Source organism: Mizuhopecten yessoensis, unplaced genomic scaffold (genome assembly GCF_002113885.1).
Source record: "Mizuhopecten yessoensis strain PY_sf001 unplaced genomic scaffold, ASM211388v2 scaffold7473, whole genome shotgun sequence".
Taxonomy (NCBI): Eukaryota; Metazoa; Mollusca; class Bivalvia; order Pectinida; family Pectinidae; genus Mizuhopecten; species Mizuhopecten yessoensis.
The window spans coordinates 879,569-904,854 of NW_018407065.1; the positions used below are offsets into that span (position 1 = coordinate 879,569).

General features: G+C 35.4%; 1 protein-coding gene across 1 annotated transcript in view; it reads right to left on the reverse strand.

Annotated features, from left to right (window-relative positions):
- The window catches only part of LOC110453613 (sodium- and chloride-dependent transporter XTRP3A-like), a 64,536-nt gene that overhangs the window by 35,362 nt on the left and 3,888 nt on the right, over positions 1–25,286 (reverse strand). Inside the window, exons 2-3 of the mRNA XM_021502629.1 lie at positions 15,922–16,394; positions 14,738–14,848 (exon numbers count right to left, since the gene is read on the reverse strand). Coding sequence (XP_021358304.1) covers positions 14,738–14,848; positions 15,922–16,394 — 584 coding nt within the window. The remainder of the gene's footprint in view (positions 1–14,737; positions 14,849–15,921; positions 16,395–25,286) is intronic.

Here is a 25,286-nt window from a genome sequence, read left to right on the forward strand (position 1 = left end):
CTACTATAGGTCATTAGATCCCTTCACTACTATAGGTCATTAGATCCCTTCACTACTATAGGTCATGAGATCACTTCCCTACTATAGGTCATAAGATCCCTTCACTACTATAGGTCATTAGATTTACTCATTTGTTTTTATTATGAATGCAAAGCCAAAAGTCATTAGATCTCTATCTCCTTGTTTCTTTAATGACTTCCATCTTTACTTTTTTGTGTTAGAGTTATCTCCCTTGAAAATCTAGTCTGCCACCAATGGTCTGTTTTGTTACCCTCTGCTATCAATAACAGGCGAGACAATACATTGTATTACATAGGAAACATACATATAGATGATGTCCAAAGAATGTAAACACTTAGATCCATGTGAAACAGTGGTGATGTTTTGGGGTACGTACACTATACTCAATAGTGGATACACCTTAACACAATTAATAAACAGATTGGCATCGAAGAAAATAATGCAATACCCTGATATGAATATTCCCCGAAAGATAATTTTGGTCGGACTTAATTTGTACTTGCGCTGTTATTTACACCTGATATGTGTTATCAGCAAACAAAGTCAAGGTACCATTCTTAACATATACCACAATAGTGTCCATGTTCCGAACTCTTTTGTACTGGAGCAACATACCACTGACGGGTTGATTACATCCTTAGTGCTTGGCGTCATAAAAAGTTAAAGTTTCACACACAAAAAAACCCTTTGTCATTCACTTCCTGATTACAAATAATTTTAATAGTTTGTCAACAAGTGAATGGAATGAGGAAGGTTTTATTTTGAAGGGAGACAACCCCCACCCTACATGGACTTACCACTGAATCTATTACAATACAGGAACAAATAGACTCTGGATTACTATTAAAATATACAATACAGAAGTCTCATTTGCAAACCATCATTATGTTTGAGGAAAAATACGAAAAATTTGAAACCAACAAGAAATATTTAAAAAAAAAATAAACACCTCAATTAAAGTGAACTGAATAGTTCATTTCAAAGTTTTGAAAAATCAATGAACCAGTTGAGACAGAAATGTGACACTCAATGAACAGGTTGAGACAGAAATGTGACACTCAATGAACAGGTTGAGACAGAAATGTGACACTCAATGAACAGGTTGAGACATAACTGTATGTAAATCAGTGTACCGTGTCTTGGGTCCTGTCATTTTTTCACTTCACCGACTGACCAATGAATCCCTACTCATTACTCAAAACCTCCTCAGAAACATGGCCAACTGACAGGTGTAGCTTCCTACATGAATATTCCGTCACATGATGCTGTCTAGACTCCCAGACTTGTCTACCTTAACAACCAGCGAATGGGTTCAAGCATGCGAGAAATATAAACAGTATAATTGGGATTGCCAGGGAATTGACATGTTGTTTATTATCTCTAAACCCATTTCATGTGACCTTGTTTGTATTTTTATGTAAATTTTGTGTCTGAACTTAATACAGTACAATGGTACCATGAAAACCATGATTTTTTTCTGTACATTTTGTTTAAATCAGAATCCCAAGTGTTTATACACTAGCAGTCATGTAGAGACTGTACAGTACGATGGGGGTCTACATATAAGCTCAGGATAAAAACAAATGTATCCAGACCAGACACAAACCAATGTATCTAGCCTTTTACTACATAAATGTCACAGTGACCTACTTTCAGTATGGGACTGCCCTGACATTCCAAAATGGGCCCTTGTACAAGGACGTGTGCTCCTTGCTGTTATAGCTTAGAAGCTAACATTTTCAACAAGCAACAATGATGTCAGAGGTCAAAATATAGTACAGGGTTACCTATATTTAGTAGACAACACACATATGTCAAACAGTATCATATATCTGAAAAGCTTCGGTATTTTGTATTAAACCTTAGATGTAATATTTGGTTAAGAAAATTGTGTCTGACTTGAATTTGATCTCTATATCTGTACTGCAGAAATTACTTTGTGGAGTTAAATGATGTTTAACAGTCTGTATAGGTCATACTGAAATTTCTGACAGAAAATAGCTGAGAAAAATATCTCTGCAATAGGCTAATTGTGTTATCTCCACTCCACCGCCTTGGGTGTATAAATGTAATATTTGTAAATTTTTGATGATATCATCCTGAGACAGTTATCTGAGTGTAGGGAGGAGGGGGCGGGCGTATATTACCATTAGTTTTCTATTACAAGGGCGGTAGCCCATCTCTGTGTGCTTCAAATCATGTCTATACACCGTAACCTGACGTACAGCTTCTACTACTGTATCCTAGTGTTATCTCTCATAATGTTAAAATCAACATCAATGCATTCATTTATTAGAATACATTAATTTTTTCAAGATCAATTTTTTTCCCTTTTTAAATTCTGATTTCATTTCATTTACAATAAACAATCTGATTCTGAATCTGATATATGTACAGGATCTGACACCACCCAAGCAGTCAGATCCTGGAGACCTTAACAGGTAATCCAAAATAACTGACTATCAGTGTTGTGTTTTTTTTGATGGGACAGGATCTCCTACCCATAAAATATTTTTAAGGCGATAGTTATTTCGTACAAGAGCTCTTCTATCCTGATACTGCAATCAAATTGCGTCATAATGTACGTGGGGTTATCAAAACAACTGTAATAGCGAATAATTCTAAAATACAACTTACTAAACCATTATTTACACATTAACATAGAGTATGCAAGTATCAGCTGTGCAAGGCAATTATATAATATATTTTTCGAAACAATTAAAACCCTGTTAAATAATTAAATACCTTTTTATTTCATTGAATAATACCTGCTTGGTTTATTAATTACCTGTTTATTCCACTGAGTAGCTACTTAGTTCATCGTGTATTGGTACACAAAAATGATATCTGGCACACAATGTCATGTCTGGATAAGGTTATTCAGGTTTTTTCATATACAGCAACATTATATACCAGGGGCCATTGTTTGTTTCAGAATGAGATATTCAACTTTGGTATTTTCAGGTAAAACATTTGGCTTCCATCCTACATACCACAAACGTTCATCTGTCAAAACATACAGTACATTAGCACAGATGGTGAACTTAGAAAGGTGAGGGTCAAGGACATCTAAAGGTTGTTTACATGATGATGAAACATCAGCATAGGTCAAGGTTACTGGAAACTATTGTTTGAAATGTTTTATATTATTGTTACTTTAATTTTAGAACAAAGTACTGAACACTGGTAACTCTCAACTCTTTTGTCTTGGTATTGAGTTCTAAATTATAGATGTTACACTGCTGCTAAAAGTGGAGTAGGAAATGTTCGAATGAGTCATACTAGAGTACTATATGTTTATACAAAACCAACAGGTAACATCCAGCACGTAGCTTCAGACATTATACACTTCAACATGTTAGAGGGTCAAAATCACTTTTTTCCACTATATCTTTGTAGTTACCCTCAGGTATGCTTTTTCTATACTGTCTTATATTACAGTAACCCTGAGATATGCTCTTTCTATACTGGTTTATATTACAGTTACCCTGAGATATGGTCTTTCTATACTGGTTTATATTATAGTTGCCCTAAGATATGCTCTTTCTATACTGGTTTATCTTATAGTTAGCCTGAGATATGCTCTTTCTTTTCTGGTTTATATTATAGTTACCCTAAGATACGCTCTTTCTATACTGGTTTATATTACAGTTACCCTGAGATATGGTCTTTCCATACTGGTTTATATTATAGTTACCCTAAGATATGCTCTTTCTATACTGGTTTACATTACAGTTACCCTGAGATATGGTCTTTCCATACTGGTTTATATTATAGTTACGCTGCGATATGCTCTTTCTATACTGGTTTACATTACAGTTACCCTGAGATATGGTCTTTCTATACGGGTTTATATTATAGTTACCCTGATATATGGTCTTTCTATACTGGTTTATTTTATGGTTATCCTGAGATATGGTCTTTCTATACTGATTTATATTATAGTTACCCTGAGATCTGCTCTTTCTATACTGGTTTATATTATGGTTATCCTGAGATATGGGCTTTCTATCCTGGTTTATATTATGGTTACCCTGAGATACGCTCTTTCTATACTGGTTTATATTACAGTTACTCTGAGATATGGTCTTTCTATACTAGTTTATATTATGGTTCCCCAAGATATGCTCTTTCTATACGTGTTTATATTATGGTTACCCTGAGATGTGGTCTTTCTATACTGGTTTATATTACAGTTACTCTGAGATATGGTCTTTCTATACTGATTTATATTATAGTTACCCTGAGATATGCTCTTTTTAAACTGGTTTATATTATGGTTTCCCAAGATATGCTCTTTCTATACTGGTTTACATTACAGTTACCCTGAGATATGGTCTTTCTTACTGGTTTATATTATGGTTATCCTGAGATATGGTCTTTCTATCCTGGTTTATATTACAGTTACCCTGAGATATGGTCTTTCTTACTGGTTTATATTATGGTTATCCTGAGATATGGTCTTTCTATACTGATTTATATTATAGTTACCCTGAGATCCCCTCTTTCTATACTGGTTTATATTACAGTTACCCTGAGATATGGTCTTTCCATACTGGTTTATATTATAGTTACGCTGCGATATGCTCTTTCTATACTGGTTTACATTACAGTTACCCTGAGATATGGTCTTTCTTACTGGTTTATATTATGGTTATCCTGAGATATGGTCTTTCTATACGGGTTTATATTATAGTTACCCTGATATATGGTCTTTCTATACTGGTTTATATTATGTTTACCCAAGATATGCTCTTTCTATTCTGGTTTATATTACAGTTACCCTGAGATATGGTCTTTCCATACTGGTTTATATTATAGTTACGCTAAGGTATGCTCTTTCTATACTGGTTTATCTTATAGTTAGCCTGAGATATGCTCTTTCTTTTCTGGTTTATATTATAGTTACCCTGAGATCCCCTCTTTCTATACTGGTTTATATTATACTTACCCTGAGATATGGTCTTTCTTACTGGTTTATATTATGGTTATCCTGAGATATGGTCTTTCTATACGGGTTTATATTATAGTTACCCTGATATATGGTCTTTCTATACTGGTTTATTTTATGGTTATCCTGAGATATGGTCTTTCTATCCTGGTTTATATTATAGTTACCCTAAGATACGCTCTTTCTATACTGGTTTATATTACAGTTCCCCTGAGATATGGTCTTTCTATACGGGTTTATATTATAGTTACCCTGAGATCCCCTCTTTCTATACTGGTTTATATTACAGTTACCCTGAGATATGGTCTTTCCATACTGGTTTATATTATAGTTACCGTGAGATACCCTCTTTCTATACTGGTTTATATTACAGTTACCCTGAGATATGGTCTTTCTATTCTGGTTTATATTATAGTTAGCCTGCGATATGCTCTTTCTTTACTGGTTTATATTATAGTTACCGTGAGATACCCTCTTTCTATACTGGTTTATATTACAGTTACCCTGAGATATGGTCTTTCTTACTGGTTTATATTATGGTTATCCTGAGATATGGTCTTTCTATACGGGTTTATATTATAGTTACCCTGAGATATGGTCTTTCCATACTGGTTTATATTATAGTTACGCTAAGGTATGCTCTTTCTATACTGGTTTACATTACAGTTACCCTGAGATATGGTCTTTCCATACTGGTTTATATTATAGTTACCGTGAGATACCCTCTTTCTATACTGGTTTATATTATGGTTAACCTGAGATATGCTCTTTCTATACTGGTTTATATTATAGTTAGCCTGAGATATGCTCTTTCTTTACTGGTTTATATTATAGTTACCCTGAGATATGCTCTTTTTATACTGGTTTATATTATAGTTACCCTGCGATATGCTCTTTCTATACTGGTTTATATTATAGTTACCCTAAGATACGCTCTTTCTATACTGGTTTATATTATAGTTACCCTGCGATATGCTCTTTCTATACTGGTTTATATTATAGTTACCCTGCGATATGCTGGCATTTATAATAAGCAGGAAAATCAGTTGAACACATTAGCTCTGTGTAACTGATACACCTCGCCTGACTATGGGGCAGAGTTTATAGACAGTACCCGGACTACTTCCCGGACTACTACCTGTCACCCTTTGTCTGTTTGTATGTCTTGGCTGGGATTTTTTTATTCATTGTGAGTCTTCTACCTAGGTGTGGCAGACATTTTCCGTTTCTTATTTGCATATACAAATATATCAATTTTTAGTCTACAATTCTTCTATCTGAGAATTGTAAAACACATACAGTACATGTTATAATTTATCCAGATATCAAATGTAGTCTATATTTTGTAAAAAGACATCCGCTGCTTTTCGCTGTTATTTGATTACAAGCTAGTGAGATGGTTCATGTCAAAAAAAACAATTGGAAAAGATTAATCCATGAAGTATAATTGACAATATTACACATTGCAAGTGGTGTTCTTCAGGGAAGTGTGACCTTCGTTTCACCTTCATCCTAGTTGACCACACAGAAAATGATAAGTGGTCAGCTTCCTGACTAGAGATATTTCATTTGGTCAGACTAGAACGGATTAAGTTTAACATGGCAGGTTCACGCTGACCTATAGACTCTTAAAAAATCCAGGAAGCAAAACAATATGTCAACACTGTGTAATGTTGTAAACTCAAGCACTGTTAAATACAGTATGTCCCATGTAACGTTTGTAAAGGTAAGGTTTACCACACGGCTAATTGTCCTACACTTTAGCTTTAAATCCAGTTACAGAAGTAATTGTCCTTATTATTTATTTTTACCTGGACCTTCCTAAAATACAGATGTTTCCATGAGCTTAAGAGACCCGGTAAGCGTAAATCACTTAAAATTTCCTTAATGTTTGTTTTCAAATCATTAGTTCAAATTGGCGAAAGGATATCTACATTATACTGAAATGTATCTAAATGAACATTCATAGCATCTTTTTTTCTTCGACATATTTAAATTCATTAGCAATTAAAATGTTATATGCATAATAAACCTATATATATGTTGATGAGGTAGTGCTAGTGTGCCTTTGGTCAGAATGTATAATTCTGAACATGTGTTTATAAATGCTTTTTTATGTGTCCCCACTGATTTTCACAATATCAAGGATATAACATATCATGGTTATTATTCCAGTAACAAAAAGTTCCCGTTTGTATAAGATAACAACAGAGAGAGACATTTCTACAGATAAGAGCAAGCAGGGACACGTACCGTCCCTGGGGCAGGGACACATGCCGTCCCTGGGGCAGGGACACATGCCGTCCCTGGGGCAGGGACACATCCCGTCCCTGGGGCAGGGACACATTGATACATTGTATATAGAAATGTATTACATTGTATGTGTAAATATAATACACTATATGTGTAAATGTAATTATATCATTTGTATAAATGTAAAACATTGTAGGGGTGAACTTAATACATTGTATTTAAAAATTACCTTGTACATTTGATTCCATTGTTTGTATAAATTAATTACATTGTATATGTATTACATTTTATGTGTGAGGTTTATTCAGTCTATATGTGGACCTTGTAGCTATATTTATAAACCATTTAACAAAGAACCTATGCAGGTTTGATTATAAATTCAATTCTCCAGGTTTTAAAGTAAACAAATAAGATATATTTGACAATAGACTATGACATTTTAATTGTTATTATTTCTGCCCCATATATAAACCTTCGGTAGCAGCAGCTGCAGCCCCTAGCCTTGTGACCCTGTACCACAGAGCTGCTGTTTTAATCACACAGATTATGTGAACTTTTAACATTTTGTGTTCCCAACAAATGTCATGTCCCCAATTTTGGATTCCATAAAAGAAATATCCTACTTGTCAATACAAGATGCACTTTCACATGCTCAACATTCAAGTTGGACATGTATTTTATATATGGCATCTAAATTAGGAACACACTGCCAAAAATAATATAAAGTATACCTCTAAAGTTTGACTGTCTGAAACTCATAAGCAATTTTCTGAATGAAATTCATCAGTTTGGCATGAATGATAAATGCTAAGTTTGTTTTAAACACAAACAGGAATTAAAAACTTGTTTTGCAAGTTTTCTAAAATCATTTGTTTCCTTGTCAAGCAGAGAGTGTACCATAAACCATCTTCTGTCATAGGTTGTTAAAAAGTCTGATGTTTGTGATGATAATCGGTAGTTGTTATAAAGTCTGATGTTTGTGATAATAATCGGTAGTTGTTATAAAGTATGATGTTTGTGATGATAATCGGTAGTTGTGATGATAATCGGTAGTTGTGATGATATCGGTAGTTGTGATGATATCAGTAGTTGTGATGATAATCAGTAGTTGTGATGAAAATTGGTAGTTGTGATTATAATTGGTAGTTGTGATGATATCGGTAGTTGTGATGATAATTGGTAGTTGTGATGATAATTGGTAGTTGTGATGATATCGGTAGTTGTGATGATAATCGGTAGTTGTGATGACAATTGGTAGTTGTGATGATATCTGTTGTTGTGATGATAATCGGTAGTTGTGATGATAATCGGTAGTTGAGATGACAATTGGTAGTTGTGATGATATCTGTTGTTGTGGTGATAATTGGTAGTTGTGATGATAATTGGTAGGTGTGATGATAATTGGTAGTTGTGATGATAATTGGAAGTTGTGATGATAATTGGTAGTTGTGATGATATCTTTTGTTGTGATGATAATTGGTAGTTGTGATGATTATCGGTAGTCGTGATGATAATCAGTAGTTGTGATGAAAATTGGTAGTTGTGATTATAATTGGTAGTTGTGATGATATCGGTAGTTGTGGTGATAATTGGTAGTTGTGATGATAATTGGTAGATGTGATGATAATCGGTTGTTGTGATGATAATTGGTAGTTGTGATGATAATCGGTAGTTGTGATGATAATTGGTAGATGTGATGATAATTGGTTGTTGTGATGATAATCGGTAGTTGTGATGATAATTGGTAGTTGTGATGATAATCGGTAGTTGTGTTGATAATTGGTAGTTGTGATGATATCTGTTGTTGTGATGATAATTGGTAGTTGTGATGATAATTGGTAGATGTGATGATAATCGGTTGTTGTGATGATAATCGGTAGTTGTGATGATAATTGGTAGTTGTGATGATATCTGTTGTTGTGATGATAATCGGTAGTTGTGATGATAATCGGTAGTTGTGATGATATTGGTAGTTGTGATGATATCGGTAGTTGTGATGAAAATTGGTAGATGTGATGATAATTGGTTGTTGTGATGATAATCGGTAGTCGTGATGATAATCAGTAGTTGTGATGATAAGCTGTTGTCTAATGACACAAGTTTATATATCTTTATTATAGAGAAGAATGGAAACGTCAGTATGCATGATCCACATAAGGTACACACCAGCATGTAATTTTAATGTTTCAATACAATGCTATTTATAATTGTCCATATGCAATAACCGGCAAATTTTTATACACAGACAATTATCACATCACTTACATTGTTGCTAGAGTGAGAATACTGCATCAAACTTGAATTCAAACCTACATTGTACACCTCACTTTGAACCTCCCTACCGCTTTGTGGTAATATATCAATTAGAGAGTAATTCTAAACCTTCACTATTCTCAACTGAAGTTCATAGGCCTTTCTGCACTGAACACCACCAGTACAAGACCTGCAGGGACCTGGACCATTGAACCCTATATCAAAAACTGTTGTTTTTTTTAGATTTTATGCTAAATAGACAAATTTATCCTAGTTGGTGTACACATCCTACTGCTGGTCTGCCCTTACCACCTCTGGGGAATACAAGGGCAGCCTCCACACAACTTGTATCATGTTGTGTGCACACAGTGACTATAAACGTCAGAAAAACATAGATTTATCTGCTGCCCTGGTTCTCAGTAGACCTGTCAACATCTCACACATGCATGCTACAGCCAGGATTACAGATTAGGCTGGGCACAGTGGAAACAACAGCACTCTGGCTCTGTCATGGCAACACGTTTTTCAAAGAAGAAACAACAACACTCTGGCTCTGTCATGGCAACACTTTTTCACAGTGCATGGAAACAACAGCACCCCACATTGTCATGGAAACACTCCTCACGTTCCCCAATTTCATCACCAATGATTAATGCCTCAATTGTTGTAAACATACTAGTAACTGGAGAAGTGCTTTTATTGTCATTTGAGCATATCTTCTCAGAACGTTAAGAAACCCTCTTTTCTTATATGGTCTCTATGACAACTTTGGTGACATGCTTTGTAGACATCAGAGATAGGATCATTGACAACACTGAAGACATCAAAACATGCTCAAGGGTAGCACTGAAGACAACATATTCCAGATCAGCAATAGCATTTGAGACATCAAGGATAAGCTCATTGACTGATGTAGGCATCACAGATAAGCTCACTACTTTCTGAAGACATCACAGATAAGCTCACTGACTTTACTGAAGACAGTTAAGCTCACTGATTGCTGAAGACCTCATAGATAAGCTCACTGACTGATGCAGACATCACAGTTTAGCTCACTGATTTCTGAAGCCATCAAGCTCACTGACTGATGCAGACATCACAGTTTAGCTCACTGACTTTACTGACGACATAAAAGATAAGCTCACTGACTGATGCAGACATCACAGATAAGCTCACTAACAGTATTGAATACAACATGGAAAAGCTCACTGACAATACTTACTGAAGATAAAGTTACTGCTATGGATGTGTTTATGACCTGTCATTTTGTAGGGCCTAAAATCTAGTATAAATGCACTTATAGAAAACATTCTGCTTTCTGTGCAAAAGCAAATATTTAAGTTTCATAAATCTTCCTCTTAATGAAAGCTGTTTAACTATTGAATGAAAACCTAATACTTCGTGATGAAGTGGGTAAGAACTGAATGTTAAAACTAAGTTATCAGGTAAAAGCTGAGGACTAAACATGGTTATAGGGGGAGAACTGAACGTTAAGACCAAGTTATCAGGTAAAAGCTAAGGACTTAACATGGTTATAGGAGAGAACTGAATGTTAAGACCAAGTTATCAGGTAAAAGCTGAGGACTAAACATGGTTATAGGGGGAGAACTGAATGTTAAGTCTAAGTTATCAGGTAAATGCTGAGAACTAAACATGGTTATAGGGGGAGAACTTAACGTTAAGACTAAGTTATCAGGTAAACGCTGAGAACTAAACATGGTTATAGGGGGAGAACTGAACGTTAAGACCAAGTTATCAGGTAAACGCTGAGGCCTAACATGGGTATAGGGGGAGAACTGAACGTTAAGACCAATTTATCAGGTAAAAGCTGAGGACTAAACATGGTTATAGGGGGAGAACTGAATGTTAAGACTAAGTTATCAGGTAAATGCTGAGAACTAAACATGGTTATAGGGGGAGAACTGAACGTTAAGACCAAGGTATCAGGGAAACGCTGAGAATTACACATGGTTATAGGGGGAGAACTGAACGTTAAGACCAAGGTATCAGGGAAACGCTGAGAATTACACATGGTTATAGGGGGAGAACTAAACGTTAAGACCAAGTTATCAGGTAAAAGCTGAGGACTAAACATGGTTATAGGGGAGAACTGAACGTTAAGACCAAGGTATCAGGGAAACGCTGAGAATTACACATGGTTATAGGGGGGGAACTGAACGTTAAGACCAAGTTATCAGGTAAACGCTGAGAACTAAACATGGTTATAGAGGGAGAACTGAACGTTAAGACCAAGTTATCAGGGAAACGCTGAGAATTACACATGGTTATAGGGGGGGAACTGAACGTTAAGACCAAGTTATCAGGTAAACGCTGAGGCCTAACATGGGTATAGGGGGAGAACTGAACGTTAAGACCAATTTATCAGGTAAAAGCTGAGGACTAAACATGGTTATAGGGGGAGAACTGGACGTTAAGACCAAGTTATCAGGTAAAAGCTGAGCACTAAACATGGTTATAGGGGGAGAACTGAACGTTAAGACCAAGCTATCAGGTAAACGCTGAGAACTAAACATGGTTATAGGGGGAGAACTGAACGTTAAGACTAAGTTGTCAGGTAAACGCTGAGAACTAAACATGGTTATTGGGTATATTGGGTATGAGCCAAGAATTAGATTTAGAAATTTTGGTAAACAATTCAATCATTAAACTAAGACTCGGTGTGTTCAAAGCAGTCAATGGTAGGACTTATCTTAGTGTTGTGGTTAGCGCCATTATCCTGAAGTACAGATATGACAGTTGAAGTCTTACACTAAGGTTTTGGGTAAGAGCCATTTTTTACACGATGCCAAGGCATGCTCACATGTGTAGAGGAGGGAAAGGAGACTACCAAGTAACCAAAACATTGCTCCCAGCATCAGTAGCAGCCTGGTCAGCTAGCTAGGTCATACTTGTAATGTTTACATATTCCAAGGGCATAGTTTCCTTTAAATGTGTATCAATGAAATCACACAAAGAAAGACCTTTATTGGTTTTAATTATATTGATAGGTTTAATAAATTATAATGATAGATTTAATGGGCTAAATTTAATGGTAGTTTTAATTATACTGATATGTTTAATAAATTATAATGATAGATTTAATCGGCTAAACTTATTGGTAGTTAACATATTATCAAGGATTTGTGGCTTTTAAATTGATTTAATGCCATTTTTTTTTTTTTAAATCGAAAGATTGAAGTTGTCAATATGATTAGGAGATTATATTTGTCATCTTGAATAAAAAAAAATTGGTCAAAGACTGAAAACTGATACATTTGACAACACAAAATATATTTGACTTTGAACAATATGAAATGATTTAATCCCAAAAAATTGAATAGTGGTTTTAAATCCCCGTTTTAAAAATGCCAAATTTAACCAAAATAGAGCCAGATTTTCTATAAACAAGACTGCATCAATAGGATATAGTTTATTTTTACATAAAAAAGACTACGGAGAGGTGCACAGTTTCATATGAATACTAGCCAACAGGCTGATTTTGAAAATTCTCAGGGTAAATCCGTAATTAATAACAAAAATGATCACTAGTCGTGTTATAACATGTACTAGCCTCGAGTATGCGGGTAATGGACCAGTACAGCCCTGCTGTATCAATACAATAGATAGGGTTATTAGCATTATTATATACAGAAACAGGTCTACCTCAATATGACATCAGCAGGACAGCTGAGATATTTCAACAACGATGATCATCTTCATTCTTGTTTATGTAGTAATATATAAACAAACATAAAAAAGAAAATACAACTAATCTCTAGCATTACGGTTATAACATTAATGGTTAAAATTCTCTCATTGTGAACATTTTCAACTGAAACATACATATATAAATATGCATATTTCACATCTGTCAATTTCTTGCACACTTTTTAGGGAGAAATATATATTTATTATTGTTTTGTTTAACAGCTGTTGCTCAATCTTTTCCCTCTGTGATGTGATCAATACAGAGGTATAAACAGCTTGCTTTATTTACCTACAGGGATTGACAGGAGACTAATCCCCGAGAGATGCAGAGGCTGGTAGACTAGTATAGAGAAACGTCTGTTACATCCCAATCTCACATTTTATAATGCTTCAAGTCTATGGAAGCTCACAAAACCCAGGTATGTATGTAACATACCATAAAAAATGTGACAACCTGATTTTGTTTATGAATGGAATAAAAAGTTGAATGGAAATTGAATTGATATAATTTATATTTAAAATAGAATGAAAAGGGTGATGTAATATTTAATGGCAATACCAAATTGAGATTCACAAGTGATTTAATTTTTGCCAGCAGCAACTAAATTAAAAATTGGGAGTAATCAACAAGAAGTGTAGGACAAGATAAAACAATTTATACCATTATGTATAAATTATCTGATGCATTTTGTGTCTATTTTAAGACCAAATATCACAGCAAACCTGGAGTACAAGATCAATACGATACCAGAATATTTATTTACGTTAACATCTTGCATAAACAGTCTGATATGATATTCATACAGACCTAATCTCAAACACATTAGGTATTTTGGGGAAGACTTAGACAACTCAACTTAATAGGTTTCAACATGTTACATCAGATGAAGTGATGATAGTTATTTAAAATATTTCCAATTAAGGGTATAAGATATATTAACACCACCAGTTGGAAAAAAATTGTCATTGTTTACAAGTTTTAGACAGATTGTAACACCACCAGCCTGGTAGCCACGTTACAAGTGTAGACTGTTTACTTCTAAGGACAAATTTAATAACCCATGAAATATGTATCATGTCATTTTTCTGGACGGACAATTCATAACGTGTGGTTCACTGCCCACAACACACTACTGTGAGCCCTCCCTCTACTAGTACGTAGTTGTGTCCTTGTATTGAGTGGTACAGACTCGGGTGATACAAACACTGGCATCTACTAATACCCAGCTTCATCAGCCCAACGTCACAGTTATTACATATGGTTAACCTGGAATCTGTCATACTTAACTAATAAAACTGAAACAACCTATTTTACAGTATTTGACATTGACAGTTTCTGCTACATTTCATTTTATCCTAACTGTCTACTGGACATTTTATGTTCAGTTCTGTTACATGTGATATTCTGTCTTTACTTTCTGACAGTTCCATGAGCAATGTCTCCATTTTAGCTGCCTTTTGTCGCAGGAGACAGCCTCTAAGATTGTTTCCTGTTATTGTATCCACCAATCCTAAAATAGCTTACATGTTATCATGGTAACAAGGTCTTACCTTGGGACTGAGCATGTGTATAAGTCCATCTGTAGCACCCCTCAATGTGATTCCACGCCCAAAGAAGATGAGAAGGACAACGTACGGAAATGTGGCTGTCACATATACAACCTACAACAATAATTACCAGGCGACTGAACGTCAAAACAGGAAACTGTTCTTTCACATCATATCATGATTTGATATCAGGGTATCATAGACCCTCAAAAAGAATCTCAGAACAACATCTGTTGTTGATTCATAAATAATTGTCAATAAGAAGGAGCTTTGCACTTGAATGCTTGCTATTGCATTTTAAGTCGGAAACTATTTCAACAAAGTTAGGCTCTGAGCCAATACTATTAAAGTAACAGTGACCTTAAATACTATTTAAGTAACAATGACCTTAACCTTTGATAAATCACACCCTAAATGATTACAATTTTTCCCCTTCGTTGCGACAACCTACATACTAAATTGGATCTTTGTGAAATGGCTTGTTCTTAATTTATTATCTGGACATTATGTGATATTCTATTTTTAGTAACTGTAAGTTACCTTGACCTTTGGTAATCATGTATAAAACATCAATAGGGTTATTCCTACTTTTCTTGCAAAACTTTCACACCAAGTCTGAGCTTCCAGTGATCATGACATTTTGTTCTGAACATAAGAAAAAGAAAACTCTATTTTTAGTAACATTGACCTTGACATTTGACAAATCAGGCCCCAAATAAATACACAGGCAATGTAGGCTGACAAACAGATGGACAGATTGAGAGATATCCAAGGTACAGTGTTATTGCTATATCTTAGCTCAATGCATTCACAAACATTAAAGAGAACATTTCAATTTCAGCAAGTCACATAAAAGACAAACATTGATTTTTTCTCGTTACAGGACATACTTTAGTTCTAACCACTCTGTACTTTGTTAATTGATAAAGATGAATTAATTGAATAACTTAATTACATGGGTAATAGACCAAGGTTAAATACTTGATTACATTACAATATATCAGAGGCAATCCATCTTTAATACTTTTCAATTTTTGGTAATTTAAAAATGAAAATTATCTGACCCCAAAATCACAAACATTCTGAGACAATTTAAACTCCAGTTTGAGTACTTGTTTTTGCTTTTAAAAACAGACACAGTGTTTGTGATGTTGGGGCCAAATATCCCCAATTAGCCCCCATCCTACCTTGCCAGAAGACTTGATGCCTTTCCATATACAGGCATAAATGATAAGCCAGGCAAAAATCAGGCAGAGCATCATTTTCCATTTAATTCCATCAGACTCCTCAATACTATCAGAAATATCAAGAGCATTTCTGTACCAGAAATATGAGGTAGGTCCTGAGATGTCACACTCTTCAACAGGGATGGATATATTGGTGCCCTCTTTAAGCACCGTGGGGCAGGTCGCCCACGGCAACGGACTCTGGAAGGAGTGGAATATATAATAGAAGCACCACATGATAATGGCGTTGTAGTACACGCCCACCATGAAGGAGGTCACCGCGCTGGCAATACCCACACCGCCGAGGAAAGGGTGCACCTTGTTCCAGGTACCCATGCTGCCCATACGAAAGTGTTGTCCTGCAGCAAACTCAAGGTACAGCAGTGGCATGCCCTCAACGAACAGCATGATAAGGTATGGGATGAGGAACGCTCCTGGAAATAAAAAATGTCAAGGTAAGGTTAACAGAATATATAAATATCAATAAGAAACAGAGCAATCGGAATAAAGTCTATAATATATAAATATCAATAAGAAACACAGCAATCGGAATAAAGTCTATAATATATAAAACGGTCTCTTAACTAATGACTTTCAACCTTATAACCAATATCCTTCAGTCTCATAAAAAATGACCTGATAAATGAGATTCAGTTTCATATCATACAACCTTCACAGTCCCATAACTAATGACCTACATTCTCATAGCTGAACGACCTTCACAATTACAATCTTCACAGTTCCATGACTAATGATCTTCACAGTGTCATAACTGACGACCTTCACAGAATTATAACTGACGACCTTCACAGTATTATAACTGATGACCTTCACAGTATCATAGCTGACCACTTTCAGTCTCATAACTGACAGCATTCAATAACTGATGACCTTAATATTCCTATAAATATGACCTTCACACTCTCATCCTAATGAACTTAACAATCTCATAACTAATAATGCCCTTCATCCAGCAGGGTACTGGCCAAATATCACCACCCAGGGCCTTTTGGGTACTTAAAAGAAGTTGTTTAAAGATTTTAACATATCTGATCCCTAAAAACATGAAAGGAGGTCAATGCCAATCATTTTGAACAAACTTCGTAACCTTCATCCTAGCATGCTATTGGCAAAAATAACATTGGGCCTTTTACTTATTTAGAAGAAGATTTTAACACATGTGACCCCTTTGACCTTGAAAGTCGGCAAAGGTCATTCATTTTGAACAAACTTTGTAGCCTTTCATCCCAGCATGCTACTTGCCAAGTATTTTCACCCATGGCCTCTGGGTTATTCAGAAGTTGTTTGAAGTGTTTTGTGAACATTTGACCTTTTAACCTGGAATTTTAGTCTAGGTAATTCAATTGAACAAACTTGTAGCCCATCATCTCATCATGCTGCTGGCCAGATATGATCACCCTGTGCCTTAAGCTGTTCAAAAGAGTTGTTTTGAAGTTTTATTTAAACACTTGACCTTGAAAGTCGGCAAATGTCATTCACATGAATACAGTTTGTAGCCCTTCATTCCGGCATGTTACTGGCCAGATATCATCACCCTGTGCCTTTTGGGTTATTCAGTAAAAGAAGAAGTTTTTTGAAGAATGTTTTAAACATTTTATCCCAGTGACCTTGAAAGTGGGTCAAGGTCATTCATTTGGATAAACTTAGTAGTTTTTCATCCGCGTTTGCTACTGGCCAAATACCATCACTCTAGGCTTATTGGTTATTTAGAAGAAGTCGTTTAAAGAAAAAAGGTTGATGGTGAACGGACAACGGACGCCGTTTCATCGGGCCAGGTGACCTAAATAACGACCTTCACAGTCTCGTGACTAATCACCTCCTTTGTACCATTATTAATAACTTTCAGTCTCATTACTTATAACCTTCATGAAAACATTCAAATAATAAGATGCATAAGATGTCAAGTAAATCTTCTCAGAGAACGACGATGTACTACATCGAGGGTCAAGTTCTGTATATAAGAACGGCAGACATACTAAGACAATGATACATACACAGACTTCTCGGGATACGCCAATATACAGTTGTGTAATAAGAGAAAGAGAAATACATGGCCAGACCGGGATTCGAACCCGGGACCCTTAGAATCCTAGACGGCGGCCACGCTCTACCAATTAAGCTACCCTGTGGCCGACGATCGACCCATCCGGGAACAATGTGTATCCAACAACTTTATCACGATCGTTTTCATAGTGAAAATGGTGACTACAATATGCAGTATAGATTTACATACCATGTACAGCGAATTTCAATACAGTTGTTAACCAATACAATATCGTTTCTGACGCCACGTGCCTTCGACGGATCTCCCCTAGCACCGGATGCTGGGTATTTGTTTAGTTCCCCGTAACGCGTCACCCATTGATCAATTTATAGCACGCACTGTAATTCTCAACTTTGATGGGGGGTTTTATTCAACGTACGCATTTCGAAGTTGATTTATAAACGAAACCCGTGTGATGTACATGTACATAGCCAGTATCATAAATACCTAGAGATTAATGATCCCCGACCGACAGTCACCGCTAGCGTATAGAACTAACGTCACACCCAAAGCTTAACATATGACCACTATTTAAACACATCAATGAAAGGGTGTGTGACTAAAATTTCACGCTAGTATATAACACTCATAATCATCAGAGATTTCCCTAATTCCACCCGAGATATTTTCATCCCTCGTATGGATGAACACGATATATTACGAAATGTCTTGTTTGTGACACATAATAATAGTGAGACCCGAGTGCCACAAATACCACTAATGCTTCCGAAGTCACCTAGCACAGTTTATGGATGTTACGTTGAGTAACATATAAATGGTAATCCTTATAGGCATTAATGCCCTTGCATACGTGTCAAATTCAATACCCGAAGCTTTAAAAAAATAACCATGCACATTCAACAAAAACAGAAAAACGCAATAATTTGAATGCACGTAAGGTTACATATAGCGAGAAATTTCAATAATTCCTACAATTTCAAATCTTGCTTCCCGTCAATGGAGAAAGATTGATAAATTGGCGGAGGAGGTGGCGAGGGAGGGGGTAATAACAAGAACTGCTGCAGCTACTGGATAGCACACCGTGGTACATCGGAATAGTTACAGTTTCTCGTTGAGAATATGAGATGTTCAGTTGTTTGTTTATTTGAAAGGATGTCACAAAAACTAGTGAATGTCGAAGTGCGTCTCGGCTCCGTACAGGTATGTGGAAGTTACGATTTATACTCATTGATTAGAATGAACCAAACATATCTTGTAACTGCATATAAAAGCCGTCGGTAGACGAGGTATAAATGTCTCTCAGAGGAATGAGGAGCGATAAACACGAGTTTGGTTTACGTCAGAGAAAGCTAAAGACGTAACATGGCGTGTGTATTGTTTACGTGCTGAATCCGGTGTCTGAGCGCATGGACATGTTTCTCACGTGCCAAGGCACATCTGGACAGTGGCAAGTACGCCAAGTATTGTCTTCCACTGCCATTGGTTACTTATGAATGAACGTATTACTGTTCTCTCTTTAGGTTTGACCACGTGTGCCCGTGTTTTCCCCACCACTTGACTATAATATAAAGTTAAATCCCCAGCAACATCATCATCAACAACACACAACAACAAAAGCGATAAAGCCATCCTTTATATTAACATTTTAGTCATCATTTTTTATTGTTTGGCTTACATTATGAAGTCAAATACAGGACAATAATGTACGTGGGCTAGCGTTGCTAACTCGCAAACCCATTTAGAGCACAATGAAATCGACCATGTAGATAATGGCCGTTAATAAAAACACGCTTTACACACATTTGTAACATTTACTGTAGTTGTCGTCACTTAGTGCACACGGCTTTGTGGTTTTCAAAGTTAAGATATAATTGAAAAGAAAGCCATTGAATTGGCCAGCCGCCACGTCAGAAGGATTAACCCTTACCTGACCCCGGTTACATAAAATAACCTAATTTACAAATGTCAATGCAGTTAATGTTTCCTTGAAGATCTGTTTTAAATTTTGTGAATGTACATGTAGGTAAAATTGAATTTGATATAGCACTATTCGCAAATAAACGTCAACGTGGACAGTCTGGATCGCGAAAGATTCACGTGCAAGTCTATCTGAAAAGCTAATATTTCCCCCAGCATGTTTGTATAAGTCTAATAATCTTGTTTTTAGATCGTCTATTAATCTCATTTAACAGAAATTTCGTATTTTTAGTTCTGAAGACTGAGTGAAATGTTTGCTGCAAGAACGAATATTCACAAGCCTCACTTTGACCAATACTTGCATCGTGCTTCCGTTTGGCTTTGAAACGGAAGTGGATTTTGTCCATGCAAGCGATTAGTTAACGGTATCATAACACTTAAGGTACATAATACAAGATCAAAAATTAAAAAAAATCTCTCAGACAATTAAGAAGGTGCAAGCGATTAATTAACGGTATCAAAACACTTAAGGTACACAATACAAGATCAAAAATAAAAAAAAATCTCTCAGACAATTAAGAAGCAAAATAACCAGCTTCTTAATTCCCCTCGGCTCCCCTTACGTAGTATCAACCAAAAATATGGTCACGAAGGCTGTCTTGTAACTAGTACACACGATGGTCCTTGTGAACCTTGACCTGAAAGTTCATCGCTGAATGCTGGCTTCGATGGCCAGACAAGATCAGGACCTATTTGAATCCCTGGCCCTAGCGTCTAGTATCAACTGAATTATGGACCTCAATGTCTAATCTGGACCAAGTCACATCCCCATACCTAACTTCCTGAACCCGGATCCAATCTCATCCCGGACTCCAGTTTCTAAACCCGGACCCAATCTTATTCGAAATCTGGAGCCCAGCGTCGAGACTACATCTGATTATATGTATCTGACCTCTGACCCAAAAGCAAGGAATCTCCATTAATTTGCTCTTCAACGATTGTTGAACATTTTGCATTCTTAGGCCCAATCACATTGCGGTTCTCGGTGACATAAAACAGAACGTCGCACACAACAGTCTGATCCTGTATAATGACTCCGGCTATGAAATATATTTTGCGACGAAATAACATGCTCGTATGACGATATTATAAGGCACTTGTTAACCCAATGGCATAGTGTTTTTATCATTACAAATTACAATCCGATTAGAAAATGTCGTAGGCCGTTTACGATGAACGTATAGCTTTCAGCTTATGACCGCCATTACCGATAATACGGCATTATACACGTCGAACCTCTAAAATTACTGACCAATCTGATTAAGCACGAACCCAAGGCCACAGGCGTTTCATTATGGATATCGATCTTCATTAATTGTATATTATTCCATTTTACATATTGAGAATACTAGTTGTGACACCATGGCGGATATCACACGCACATGTCTTTGTCAGCACCTACAACTCCAACATGTCTCTGAGTATTGCCCAAATAAAAAGGAAAACAACTTAGCTGTTTTCCTTTTTATTTAGACAATACTCTAAGAGACAGAAGATTTTATAGCCCACTCTGAAAGGACGATATTCCTTTAGTTGTTTTTGTAATGGCACCAGTGGATGAAAAATGACCACGCGTATTCAAGCGGACAGTGTACAATAATACGTGGACGGTGTTACCGGAGAATTATAGTGACCACCCACGTCGTGACCACATATCATGTATCTCATCTCCCAATCTGTCGTCTGCTGTTTCAGATGTGGTTGTCAAGGTCACTGGAGGTCATGTGTACGTTCGAGACGTCGTATTTATGGGCGGTCATCGGACCAGACGATCGATCAGACACAGACAGTAGCCACAAGACTGACCTATTTGTACGGCTGTGCTGATTGACGGCTAGAAGCCGGTCAACGGCTCAACTATACATGTTTCAAAAGTTTCTCTTTTTTGGTTTAAGTTGTTTTATTATTTCATTGCTACTTCTACTTTGTTTTTTTCCTTTTGAATTCCAGTTACTTTGTTTTTTGTAGTTAATACACTGTTCCATAGTTTCACACGTTGCTTTCATATTATCTTAATTTATTGTTTCAATTTTTTTTATCGTTCCGACGTTTCCACAAGTTTATTGTTTAAATGTTATTTTGTTATTTTGTTGTTGTTTCTGTTTATTGTTTAAATGTTACGTTGTTGTTTCTTCTACATTTTTTGTTACTTTGGTTGCTGTTTCTGTTTATTATTCAAATGTTTTTGTTGTTGTTTCTGTTTATTATTCAAATGTTTTTGTTGTTGTTTCTGTTTATTGTTTTAATGTTACTTTGTTGTTTCTGTTTATTGTTTAAATGTTACTTTGTTGTTTCTTCTACATTTTTTGCTACTTTGTTGCTGTTTCTGTTTATTATTCAAAAGTTTTGTTGTTGTTTCTGTTTATTGTTTAAATGTTACTTTATTGTTATTTCTGTTTAATGTTTTAATGTTACTTTGTTGTTTCTGTTTATTGTTTAAATGTTACTTTATTGTTGTTTCTGTTTATTCCTTAAATGTTACTTTATTGTTATTTCTGTTTATTGTTTAAATGTTACTTTATTGTTATTCCTGTTTATTGTTCAAATGTTGCTTTATTGTTATTTCTGTTTATTCCTTAAATGTTACTTTATTGTTATTTCTGTTTATTGTTTTAATGTTACTTTGTTGTTTCTGTTTATTGTTTAAATGTTACTTTGTTGTTGTTTCTGTTAATTGCTTAGATGTTACATTGTGTTTATGTTTATTATTTAGTTGTTAGATTGTTTTATGGTTTCAATTTAGTAGTGCTGCTGATACTGCTCTATCATTTAATGTTACATTGCTTTTGTTCATGCTGTCTGTATCTCGCAGCTTAATTTGTCATTTATTCTCATAAACAGCATCGACATTCCACTTTGTTAATGTGACCAAATATTAAACATTAGTTCTGTTGCTTTTTCTCTCATAACTATTATTGTTAATTACTTATCTACTTATAAGTTCTGTTAGACAACTGAGTTGGTACATTCACTGTTCATTAACTAGGTGTCTTTATTCATACTGTCGTTTGCGTTATTTCTGATCATTACCAATACCACGTTAGACTACAATGTATCTTAGCCTGTTCAAGCTCTGCTGGTTACGACCGATCTCATCACAATTGATCACTCACCATGAGCGATTAACTATTACTGGCCCACGTTTTTTGTAAATACAGTGTACCTCTTCCGATAACGAAACTACGAATTTAAACTGTATAATTTATTGAATAACGTCAAAGTCGACTAAGTTATTGTAACGTATCCTGTGTAGTACGTAAACAACCCTGGTTCGTACTGCCGAACTGATTCAGTCAATTATCAAAATTATGTAAGTAACAACTAGATAGTACAGTACTGTAACTTATCGTGTAGGTTACACACTAAGATCCGGCCCTGCCAAATAATTGTGTATGTAACGTACAAACCTGGTCCAATATTGCAACAATCGTAAATAATTATGTAAAATCTACGTATTTCACACTTACAAAGGTACAGCAAGACCACGAGACATAAAGACCATGCTTTTATTAGCTGGTGTTTGTGAAGAAATATCTGTTTAACTGTAATACATCATACGGTAGCCTATGATGAGATATGGTTTATAAGCCTGTCCTGGTTATGATTCTAAAATCCTTTTTTCAAATCTTCATGATTGACCTCGAAATAGTAAAGCTTTTTGACATGCATAGTTCAAAAGACGAAGATGTTCATAGCGTTATGACTATGATCCACTATTCATCAAACTCCCTGTATCGGGGAAAGAAGAGACCTGCTATGTCCCGCTGCAGTTTCCGTAAGAGGCTACTAACGTGGGTCTCCTGCATAATCGAATTTTCCTGTCTCGTATTCTGTTTAAGGGACATCTAAAAATCCAAAATTGATCTGTTGCCCCTCTGTAACTCTTAGAATCTGTATTATAAATATGCACTGTATACTTTTAATGTTTGTAAATCTAATGTGAACAGAGAATTACTAGTAAATAAAAAAAAATGCATAAGAAACTTGAATATAAGTTAAAAAGAGAGTATAAATGTCAGCAAGGAGACATGTTAAATTATTTAAGAAAGTACAACCCGCGAACTTTTTACAAAACGTTTAGGAAACGTAAACAAAATTTAAATGTGGATTTAAATGTAGAAGATTTTTACCATCACTTTTATTCATTGGGATCTGGTGAGCACGCGATAGACAGGGACATATCCGACTATCTTAATGATTATGACGTGAAGTCTGAGGATCTACTTCCTCATGAACTAGATACAGAAATAACTGAGATGGAGATTCTGGCTGCTATTAAAAAACTTAAAGCTAACAAAGCTTGTGGACAAGATGGAATTTTTAATGAATATTTTATCAATTGCAAAGATATTTTAATGCCATGTTTATTGTTATTATTCAATAACATATTCAAGTCTGGTTGTTTCTGATCATCGTGGTCACTTGGTAATATAGTTCCTGTTTTTAAAAAAAGGTGACATTAATAACACGGACAACTATAGAGGTATCACCTTGTTAAGTTGTGCTGGTAAACTTTTTACTGCTATCATAAATGAAAGACTCGTATCGTTTGAAATGAAATATAATAAAGTAACAGACGCCCAGTTTGGATTTAGAAAAAAACGCTTCTACTGTAGACGCCATTTTCGCTATACAATCTTTAATTAATCGTACTTTAAAAAAAAAAAAAAAAAAAAAACCTCTCTATTGTTGTTTTATAGATTATACAAAAGCGTTTGATTTTGATTTTATTAATAGACATACTTTATGGTATAAAATGATCAAAGAAGGTGTAGAAGGTAAAGTTCTTAAAGTGATCAGATCATTATATAAAAGTGTGAAATGTTGTGTTAAATATAATGGTACTCTCTCCGAATTTTTTTATATTGAAAACGGATTATTTCAGGGGGAAATATTATCACCCCTTTTGTTTGCTATATATGTAAATGATTGTGAAATGCAGTTTTTATCACCTAATTGTCCATCTATTGAAATACAGGATATCAACAATGTTTTTACTTATGTATGCAGATGATATGGTGATTATATCTGAAACACCAGAGGGTTTGCAAACAATGTTAGACTCTCTTGCAAATTATACCAAAAAATGGGATTTGACCGTAAATACTGGGAAAACAAAAATTGTCGTGTTTAGAAATGGAGGGATATTAAGGGGAAATGAAATATGGTTTTACGAAGGAAATAAATTGGATGCCGTCGATCAATTCAATTACTTTGGTGTACTATTGAATTTTAACGGAAAATTTAGACATACTCAAAAGCAAGTTGCTGACCAGGGGAGAAAAGCTTTGTTTGCATTATTAAATGTTTGTAAGAAAAAATA